Consider the following 11,199-nt stretch of genomic DNA (forward strand, 5'->3'; position numbering starts at 1 on the left):
ACTTGTTCTACTGTGCATATGACAATAAAACTCTTGAACCTGAACTTGAACTTGAACTTGAACTTGAACTTGTTGGATCGTCTCAGCCACTTTGAGTCTGAGAAAAACAAAAATGAAACAAATGTTATTCAAAATGACTAATGTATGACAGAGGAGGTACTGACTCAGTGTAAAACAGTAAATACAGGAGTATTACACATATTGAATATATGACACGGTATTTCATGTTAAATAAGCAGCATAATAAACGATAACTTAGACTTTTTCTTCAACACACTTTCAACATGACCCTTTGGCTCTAGGTTCAGATTATGCTGACTCATGCTTGAAACCACTGAGGCTAACAGTACTAAATATATGAGACATAAGTGTTTAAATGAGACCATTGCTCGGGGAGACATCTAGGTGTATTTTTTGCCACCGCAAGTAATTTCACAGGGTTTTTTTTTTCACACTCAAACAACAACTGAAAGTCTTCTCTAACAGGTTTAGATATATTCCAAAATGTAGTGTTGGCAACATTTAAGGCCTATAGAAACAGATTATCCCAGGTTTTTTGTTTATTGTTCTCAGACAAGAGAACTGCTAATTGCAAAATGGAATAATGAAATTTTCCAAAATTCACATTTGACCCACTACAACTTAGCTAGACGTAAATACAGCCTCTACAGAATGAAGAAGAGTCATACCTGGGAATCTGGTAGAGCACAAGTCAGATCAACTGCTGCGTCACTAAATGTACATGGGGTAAATGAGGTAATTTCAAGGAAACTATTCTACACTTCCCTATCAACCAGATGACAATGATGCTGTGAAATGATGAGCAAGCGTTCTCAGAACTGGATGGCCATCTGCTTCTCTCTTATGTTGATCTGTGACAGTGTCTAATAAACGGTAATCTCAGATTTTAGGGCCATCGTAATGTCCCTGGTTCTTGAGTTGCTGCTTCCTGATTACATCTGGTGCTCTGCCACACCCCTTTGATCAGCTACTGGCCAAGGTCTGGCTCTAGAAACAGCTGTGGAGCCAAACATGAACACCCTTGACACCCTCGCTCTGTCTCTGAGGAGGCAGAGAAAGCTAGTGTCAAAGATCACAGCGCACAAAGTGTCAAAGATCAAAGGTAATCTGCAGAGATTGTCACCATGGTGATGAAGGTAACTGGTAACTGGCAACACTCAGGTCACTCAACACTAACTCAAAGCCGCAAGTGATTTACCTTGCACTGTACAGCTTTAGTTAACGCTGTCCCCTTAAAAATCACAGTGAGCAGTGGTTTGAAAAGCCACACTGTGGACTTTACCGTGTCACATCTTGCTTCAGCGTTCTGAGGAAAAACCAAAAACGCCAGCCACTTTTGTTTTGTCAGTGAAACAAAGAAAACCCCCTGTAATTCTGTATCAGTAAATATGAAGCTGCTGTGAACTGGCACACCGCCGTCATGTACATTACCAGTCGTCTCAGTGTTATTCTGGGAAAGTAGGCCTACTCTTGTTTTGTGCTCTCAGCACGTCTGGCACTGCGAGACACTAGTCACCACTTCCTGTGTACCTTCTTGCTGTGATTTATTTCATGCACCGATGATTATCACTTTGCCATCTGCATCCGATTTGCATTTATTGACAGTCTGTATTGTCAGTGGCTTGACTGACTTTGATCCCTCACTATAAACCATAATACTGCAAAAACAGACATGCATGCACAAGGATGTCGATACATAAACAAGTAAGCACACCATGATAAGGTGTGATAAGGGTTTGCAGCTTCAGAGGCCTCAGTTCCTTTGTTCTGATCTCTGTGTCGGTATTTGAGATCAGTGAATCTATTCCACAGATGAAGTCGAAAGCATACACTTCTTTCAGGTCAGCAAGTTTACATTAACCCGTTCAAGATAGCAACGCGTTTTTGAGGGATATTTTTGCATTGTTGGACCAGCTGTGTTTCTGTGTTCCCTCCCCTCTTCTCTGCCTGCACCTATAGGAAGTTAGACAAACCATGCATAAGACTCATGCACACAGCAACCTGCACAACCAACCCAGGTTTAACCAAGGACAGACTGTGGCTAGAAGAGTTTCAATGAAAACAAGCCGTGAGGTGCTGACGGTTGACTGGTGACCACTTCATATCTCATTTGTCACGTTCAGCCACACAGATGGCGATACAGCAGATGTTTTTTCGATATGCTGCGAGAATTTACGAAAAAGATGAAAACTGATTAGGCCTCTCTGGCAGATGTCTTGTGAAAGATAATCTTAGTATTAACTTTTTGTGATTACTTGTGTCTTAGGTGTATCCCCCGAATGCTGCTGGTTATTCTGTGTGAGCTATGATTCACCACAAAACCAAATATGAGCAATGAAGCCAAATGGCCAAATGACGCACTTTATTGAAACTGCAAGCAACGTTACTAGACAGTGCAGGGTATTTCTGCTTTGATGTACATAAATCAATCTCTCCCTTGAGTTTGTAACAGGCATCTGCCTCTGTTTTTCTGCGGTACTGGAATTTGTTTGTATATTCCAATCTCGTGTCGTTCATAGCTGCTCAAATTTCACAGAGTTTGTGTGGCGTCTTTAGATGTGTAGTTCCAGTTTGTACTTTTTTGTTTTCCTCTTCAGCGCTGGTTTAACATGTTGTATCCATTTCACGCAGATGTGGACGCGGATGTCAAAGTGTGCAGGTGCAGAGCTTTGAATGGTTTTTGAAGAATGGCATGCAACTAATAAAGAGGTGCACATGCAATCCATAATTGCAGTATGGCGCCCCCTTGTTGAAACAAAATTCCAAACAATAATCAGTCTGTCATTTAGTCCGTCTTTCTGTTGCATTTATTCTTAATTTATTCTTAGTCAGGGAAACAGCAGGCAGCAATCTATCCCAGTATACAATACTGGTTGGAGGGGAGAGACCCTTGAGACAGTTTGTCAGTTCATTACAGGGCACATTTATTGTCTGATATTTTGATGTATGGCTAAAAAAGCCAACACACTGAAGGAAAACAGATCTATATTTTGAGTTATGATGAAAAAATAAAAAAGAATAAAGGGCAAATTCCCATCTGCAAGAACTATCTGAGAGTTTAAATGATCAAATATATCCTGGGCTGCTATGAGTAATGAAACAATATGATTACATAATATAATGATGACCAAAAGTATTGATTAAACTCAATTACAAAAAAAGGGCAGCAAATTAATTTTGGTAAAAGCTTTTATTACCCCAGACTCTGCACAATACAAACAAATGCACATCTAGTATAACATACTGCAGATGTATCATACTCTACAAGAGCATCACATCATGAACAGAATCATATATAGTTTATCTCTTACACCCCACCACCCAAAGCAATAAGAAAAGTACGCAGTTAAACTTTTTAGACAAAAATATTCTATGCACACTGTGTAGGGAAATAGGGGAATATACTGTATTCTTTCTGGATCACTGTTTTTTCCTTGTCATTCAATACACAAGAGCAGAAAATATAAATGTAAGAAAGTGGACTAAATATGGAGTATTCTGAATACTTATACTTTCATTCCAATTGCCCAAAGAAATGTTTAGGTAAACAAGTTATTGTGACTGCGACCTCTGGAGGGTAAAGTACCATGACTCTGAAGCCAAAGTGGCTTGATCCAAGCTTGGAACTGAGTTCACCTAGCTCGACTCTGGCTATAACAGTGCAGCTAAATTTACTGATAAACTGATCAGCCATGATTAAGAGGCAATTATTAATAAATGACTTGGTGTCACCGAGCTATGACATAACATTTACTCATCAGATAGATAAGACTGCAAAGCTTTAGGCAGACGGTATCTGCCCGACTGAGCAAATGGACAAGGCCTCTTGAAAAGGGGACATGCTGGTACTTGCATAGAGCACTGAGGGAGGCCTACTAGCTACTGGAAATGAGCTCCAAATAGAGACGTAGAAAAAAGGGTCCAATTTGTTACTACTAATTCAGCTGTGTTTTTATGTACCTTAAACATTGCCCCTCCTCCCCGGCAGCCCTCTCTACTAAAGCCAATAATTATTTAAGATGCTGGATAACGCATGGACAAGCAATTCTTCATGGAAGCGCTTCTTTCCGTCTCTCTAGTGTTAGAGCAGTGGGGAATGGCGGTTCCTCGAAACCTCTCCCAAATCACAGTTTGGAAGAGGAATTTTGGTCCCTTCTTACAACCTAGGCGTCTGTTTCACCAGCTGTCTTGGGTGAGGCTCATTCATCGGACTCATATCTGAAATGGACAGAACAGATATCTTACTAACAGGAGCCAATCAGGACTGGGCATTACATACAGTATACCAAGCATGAACGATTTGGGTTGAATAAACATTAAAATTGGAAAAGCATAACATAAAAGCACAATAAAAGTAACAAATCAGCACATCATATAGACAAATATCAGATGAGAAGGCCAGACAAGGAATTGATGGCTCAATATAATGCAGGAAACGATGTCTGAATGGTGCAAAATCAGCAAAAATATAAATCAAGAATCTAAATCTAATAGGGTTGATAAATTTGAGTTGAAGTTTAGGACATAGCACCCAGATCCTGTTAGCTCAAACTGCAGTCTAAGGTGTTGATAAAATTCAGATAAAATATAGCTAAAATTTGGACTCGCCTCTGCAGTCGTTTCCTGATCTCTTTGATCTGCTCGTTCTTCTTGGTCAGGATCTCTTTCATGTTGCGGTAAGCAGCGGTTTGCTGGAACTTCTTCTCCAATTCCTGCACACATACAAACACAAACACACATGCACAGAGCAGGATGCAAGCTGAAAGTGTCCATAGCACTGAAAGGAACGAGGATCAGACTGGTATAGAGTATGGTGTGATGCTGGCAGCATCCAAAATTAACTTAGGGTTAATTTGTAAAGCCCGGTCAAGCCAAAGAAGTAAGCTGTTAAAAATACTTTAAAATACCAGCCAAAATAATAAACATTTTTCATAAGAACAGATCGGTTCAATTCAACTCAATTCAAAATTCAAGATCAAAATTTTAGTTAATTATGAAGTAACACCACAAGGTTTAACCACATGGCCACGTAGTTAAGTTAAAATTAATGTCATGGTTGGTTAACCTTCCATGCAGCAGACGTGCAGAAAGAAAGGCTTGTGCAAGTTTAGATGCAACCACTATGTGTGAAACCAGCGTGACAGCCAGCCAATCAGAGGTCTGTTTGGTTCCTTTCGCCTGGTTTGGCTCCTTTCGCCTGGCTCATGGTCAGATTTGCAGTAATGATAAAGTGCGATAAAAGGCAAAAACCAATGAGTGCATATAATAAATGACTACTGCATATACAAGGAGTGCTATCATCTCAGTTCTTACTGGCTAGTGTGTTCTGTGCCCCTTATTGGTTTATCCACCACACACAAATTTTAGCAGCAAATGTTGATTTTTGACCCTGATTGCTAGTTAAGTGACAAACCTTTTCTGCCAGAGCCAGCTGCTCCTGCACTCGCAGCAGGTCATGTTTGGCAGAAATCAGGTTTTCCTGCAGGTCCTTCTGGGAGGCAGAGTTGGCACTGAGAGACTTTTCATAGTCAGCCCTCAGCGCCGCCACCGTGTCCTCCAGACTGCTGATCTCCTGGGAGTGAGCAGTCAGCTTAAAAGAAAAGAAACAACACATAGGTTCACACGAAGCGCATGTGACAACAACTGTAACTTTGTGTGACAGAATCTATATCCTCTTACTCCTACTCACAATCAAAGTAAAACAAAACGCTTGTCGGGTGGATACATACCATCGCAGGTCCAAGTTAAGCAGATAAAATCAAATGACAACAATTGTTCATGTGCAATAAATGAAAAACAAAGGATAAAACATAAAGAGTGCCGTTATAAAGATTTGATGATATTACTTGCAAAGTAAACTCACTGACATACCTGCTGTTCACCTTGCACCTTCTGAAGGTCTTTCAAGGCCCTCTCTGCCTTGGTTTTCTCATCTAGCGCATTCATGGCCTAAATGTGAAAAACAGAACAGATGTGAGAGCAATACAACCCGGCGGGCCGATGGTGGGGAAAATGCAGCCTGCGTTGAAAATATGTGGCTGATTTTCATACCTGGGATTCTATAGTCCGAAGCCTGGATTTTAGCTTGTCATTTTCCTCCTGTAGTCTCACAATCTCCTGTTGAGAATATGAACAAAAGAGCACAACTTCTCACAGTCAACCTCAGGAGTATCAAACTCAAATCACAACCAATTCAAAGGCAAACAGGGCCTATGTAAAAAAAAAAAAATGATTAAGTCCACAAAAAAGTATGTGTATAAAACAAAGATATCTAAAACATGTAAGAGTCCACTGCATCTTCTTTTTTCTGGCATATTACATCTGCACGCCTGCCCTGAATCGTTTCCAATAACAAATAGGGAATCAAAATTAACCTGATAACTGAAATTTTGCTGAAAAGAAATCTACAGTCATGCATATTTTTACTCAAACATGCACGTCACTCGCACACAATTCCAGCTAGACATATAACTTAAAATTTTGACTGGCTAGTGAGTTAGCTAGTAGATAACTGTCTTGATACAAGTGATCTGGGCTGCTGTTGAGTTCATTGGGGGTGTGCAGGTGTTATGCTGTGCTGATAGCACAGGATGTTGCAGTGCATGCTGAGGCTTGTGGTACCCTGCTGTGGGCAATATGGGACTGGCCAGTTAATAGAACATTAAAAGTTTGACAGATGTGCTTTACACCAAACCCTGGGAACATAATTCTTTACCTTATTCAGAAGTTCAGAGACCCCACCCTCATTCAGCGGCGCCAACTTGGGTTTGCTGATTTCCTGGTTTACCTAGGAATCGAGTCAATTTTTGCAACTGAAATGTCAGAATATTTATAAAAACCTACTGAAAGCATATAACATAAAACAGAACATGTGCTACATGTATATAGAGAAGTTATCACTGAATACAGAACAGTTGTTGATTTCTTCATCAAAACATGTAAGCTATAGCCTGTTGCTGCATGCAGGCAAAAGTGCAGAAAAAAGGTTGATTTGATATCTATTTAGTTTTGTTTGTCTTAAGAAATGTGACCATTGCAACCTCATATTTACACAATGTAAAGGCATGCTGTGTAGCTTTTACAGCTTGGGCTGAATGGCACATCAGCCCCTGTATATATCCACACACACAGGTTTCATACACACAATGACATAACAAATTTAATGACTTTCATTTTCTTTTTGCAGCACATGCACACACATATTCACATTCACACACATTCACATGCATAAAGCTTTCCCCAGAATACATTGTTCTTTTACACAGTGTGAACAAGCATTCAACTGTGAGGCTGAGGCTTAATTGGTGAGCGGAAAAAAGATGCACAGATACAGTTGGAAGTTATGCATGCATAACATGCAAAGAGCAACCCGAAAACAGCTTTGAGCGATTCTAAAAACTGATAATCAAAATCAGGCTGAAGAACCACAGTACACTGGTCACCTTTTATTCCCGCATCTTCTAATTTACTTTCCATACAAGCAAGGCTCATCCTCCAGCTATTACAATACTTAAATTTTGTTTTAAGTCAAACTCAAATACAAGAAGCAGTAACCTTCGGTGAACTCTGCACAGAAGAGCAATGAGGACTATGTGTCAAGGAAAGCTGATTTGTTGTTTTTTCGAAAATGTATTGTCAAACCACACAGCAACCACTGTGATATGTGACTGCTGAAACGTGTGGATAGGTGTGAAGGGCTGATGGTCTGATATACAAAACTACTTGGAACTGCTCTGCTGTCTAGTTATTGATATCTATGTGTGTGTGAAAGTCCTTGTAGTGCACCAGAAATGTTGTGGTTCTGTTGTTACAGATGTTTCATGTTCTAAATGGTGTATGCCTACACATTTTACTCACCTTGTCAGTGGTTTTAAAGTCAGTCTTTTCAAACTCAGCCACTTGCTCTAACAGCTCCCTGTAAGGAGTAAAGTTATAAGCAAACTGGCATTGGGAATGATGAAGAAAACAGCACAGAAAGGGAGAGAAATAAGCTTAAAATCTTACAAATAATAATAAAGTATTGAGTATTTTTGCATGGTGACCAACACTGACTAGAGAGTGTGCTCATTTACACTACCGGCCAACACATTTAGCAACTACATCACAGTCTCTACGGAGCACAGTCCCATATTGTCATGCCTACACATTTCACTTTTATCTGAAGAAATCAAGTATTTGGCAGTTACGCATCTTTGAAAAAGTAAATATGACACCCATTGTGTTCCTGATGGCAGTTTAACACTAAAAGTATAACATACATGCTTGTGGTGAACAAAAGTGCTCTCTCTACGGCTTAAATGTGGTTTTGAAGAGCTGCTGAACACACGTAGATCTGTGGCAAGGGGCGTATTCCCTGCTTCTGACACCCTAACAGCAACTTGAAGCTTTCAGGGCTTATCCACATACTGTATGCGTATCACAAACAACAGAACTTTTCCAAAACAAGCACATTGTTTATAACATCAGTGAGGGCAGTGCGGTTTTTGACCTCGGTAAGGGTGACAGGGGTCAAAAGTTAGATGAGGTTCGCGTGAACAGCACACAAGATAAAGGCTACATTCAAAACTATGTGCATATACCAGAGGGCTTGCACAACATGTTGAAGAATGAGCTGCTGCAGATTGTGCAAATTGAGATCTTATGGCCTTGTATTTCCAGAGATGTAAAGTGAGTGAATATGGAAAAGCCCTTGTGTTATCCATCTAACTCACAAAAATAGGAGCAGGTAGGTACAAAAATAGGAATAGGTAGAATTTGGGATTTTAATGTATATGCTTCAACACAGAGACATTTTTTAACCTATCACCACTGATATGTTTGCATTTCATGACCGAGTCTGCTGGCTTGAGCCGCTGTGAATTGATGTTAATGTAATAACCTGACAGTGAGTACCTGTGCCAAAAGCACATTAATACATTTCTTGGCACAAAGTCAAGAAGTAAAGGAGATCGAGAGCTAAGAAGCAAGGTGAGGTATCTGACATTAGCCTCAATGAGATTTATCTTGTTTAACGGCAGTGCAGTTACCCGCATGACTCGACGTACAAGACTTGTAATGCTATATTAAAAAAATTTAACAATGTCTGTTTTATAAATTTGCTTTCATCCCAGCTGGCGACCAGCCCAACACCTCCTTGCCATCATCACTTCAACAAGCATTTACAGAAAAAAAAATCACACAGTGAATTGTTGCTTTTATACCAGTGTATGGCTGCAATATATCTAAAATAGTTAATTTCATTGTCTTCTGGATACTGGTGAAATTTTAACATGTACAAGCTGTGGCTTTGAGGTTGGCTGAATGCCAATGAGAAAAGGAAACCACTGCACTGGAGGCAAAAGGCAGAATTCACATAAAAACGTGCGGCTTGGCAATAACCTTTTCACCTGGCTTCTACGCTAGATCTACATCTTAAAAGCACTGAAGAAGCGGCCTGTGCTTCAAAATGTAGATGTGAACATGAAGGTATAATGTGTGTGTCAAATGTGGCTCAAAGTTCAGTTCCCACTGGCGCTCAGTGGCACTCAGTTTGACCTTCAGCTTAAAACTTTTGATGGTGTGCTTCTATCTGTTACCTTGCAAACATTTCACCTTTAAATAAATGGCGATATAATTGGCTACACCGACACTCAAAGCAGAAATGGGTAAAAATAAATGTAAATATAGAGGCAACACCAGTTGTCATCCACAGCTGCTGCTTGTATCACTTTGTGCTGCTTCAGTTTGAACAGCTGCATTATATTCTTTTTTTTATTTATTTATTTTTATTATTTTTATTTTACCATGCCATATTATGTTATGATAAGAATTGTGCTGCTTCAGTTGACTCTGAACACAGCCACCACCTTCACATTAGCATCCATCAAACACTTGCTGGGTAGGCAAGTGTGAAGCTGCTTCCTTCCTCCCAGCCCACCTGTTCTCCAGCTCTGAGATGTCAGTCTGCAGTCGGAGGTAAAACTTCTCAGCCTGGGAGAAGAGCTGCCTGAGCAGCAGCACGTTGGTGTGGGCTGTGTTGATGAGCTCCGTCTCCACCTCCCCACGCACCACTGCCTGCAGGCCGTCCAGCATCTCCCTCACCTCATCCACTGTGAAGGTTTCCTCCACCAGCCTTCACACAGACACATGAACACGCATGAATAAAACAACAATATTAAAGATCTACCAGACATCTGAACTAATGCTCACCCTTTGATTCGCATAAGAATATACTGCCAATCACCTGCTGTCTTTGAGTTCCTCAAAGCATGAGTCAATAGTCTTGAGCCTCAGCACCCTCTTTGAACGTGCAAATCGCATGTAATTGATGACTTCATTCTGGTGGTGTTCATTAAAACCAAACTCGGCCTACATGGGGAGAGAAACGTGGGAGGTTACACAGTCACTTGCACCACAGGTGAATCTGAGCTTCCACTAGTAACCACAAGCAGCTGATCAGCTCCCTTGAAGAGGATTTTCCCCAGTTAATATCTGACTGGGCCTGTTCACATAAGCGTACAGGGATAATGTTGACGTTACATGTGTCGAGATGCTAACTGTCGGTTTTCTATTTGCTTTCACATCGACTTGGCAAGTGAAAGATCGACATGTATTGAGAAGGGAGCCAGCCGGGTAGTTAACGAGTCTATGAAACAGATGGCATGGCTAACCACTAATAGCAAATGATGGACAGCGGCTACTTACCATTGTATTTAGGAAGCTAACGTTACTAGCTAGCTTGTAGCTAATCCAACAAGCTAAAATGGGTGCTCCTGCGTCTGTCTTGCGGGGGGAAAAGCGAACGGAACAGCAGCAAAATGCTCAGTACTAGAAAGACTTCTGGATCAAAGCTCTTGTGCTTAAATTTTAACTCGATCGAGCGATTTAATGTAGATTATATCTGAAGATTATCTGGCCGGGCTGCTATCCTAGCCATCTAGTGTTTGCCTTGAGAGCGCCTTGGTTACGGGGAATAGCGTCATTGCCTTGGTTACCAGGGTTGCGTTCAACAGCGCGGCGTTCAGGAACAAACGGAAATCTGAGTGACTCGGCCTGGCGTGAACGTGAACATATCACTAGCGTTTTAAAAAAAATCAGTGAACATAACTTTTCCCCCACTGAAAAAAAAACGTGATTTAAAACAAAACACAAATATTATATGAATCCTCATTTCCGCAATGTCGTTAAAAAGAAAAAAGA

The 11,199-nt window shown here is 40.6% G+C and overlaps 1 protein-coding gene across 2 annotated transcripts; it reads right to left on the reverse strand.

Annotated features, from left to right (window-relative positions):
* Window positions 1-3,192: 3,192 nt before the first annotated feature.
* On the reverse strand, window positions 3,193-10,986 carry lztfl1 (leucine zipper transcription factor-like 1). Of its 2 annotated transcripts, none has more exons than XM_030079557.1 (10): window positions 10,705-10,986; window positions 10,244-10,368; window positions 9,938-10,132; window positions 7,879-7,936; window positions 6,737-6,808; window positions 6,073-6,138; window positions 5,893-5,970; window positions 5,435-5,593; window positions 4,630-4,733; window positions 3,193-4,239 (listed from the first exon to the last, which is right to left on the reverse strand). In XM_030079557.1, exons 1-10 carry the CDS (start codon window positions 10,705-10,707, stop codon window positions 4,221-4,223), a joined length of 879 nt encoding a protein of 292 aa, XP_029935417.1. In that variant the 5' UTR covers window positions 10,708-10,986; the 3' UTR covers window positions 3,193-4,220. The 2 variants fall into 2 exon arrangements, with proteins under 2 accessions (XP_029935417.1, XP_029935416.1); XM_030079556.1 differs by having other exon boundaries at window positions 5,435-5,611.
* Between the last annotated feature and the right edge of the window lie 213 nt (window positions 10,987-11,199).

This window comes from Myripristis murdjan, chromosome 20 (genome assembly GCF_902150065.1).
Source record: "Myripristis murdjan chromosome 20, fMyrMur1.1, whole genome shotgun sequence".
NCBI classification, from domain to species: domain Eukaryota; kingdom Metazoa; phylum Chordata; class Actinopteri; order Holocentriformes; family Holocentridae; genus Myripristis; species Myripristis murdjan.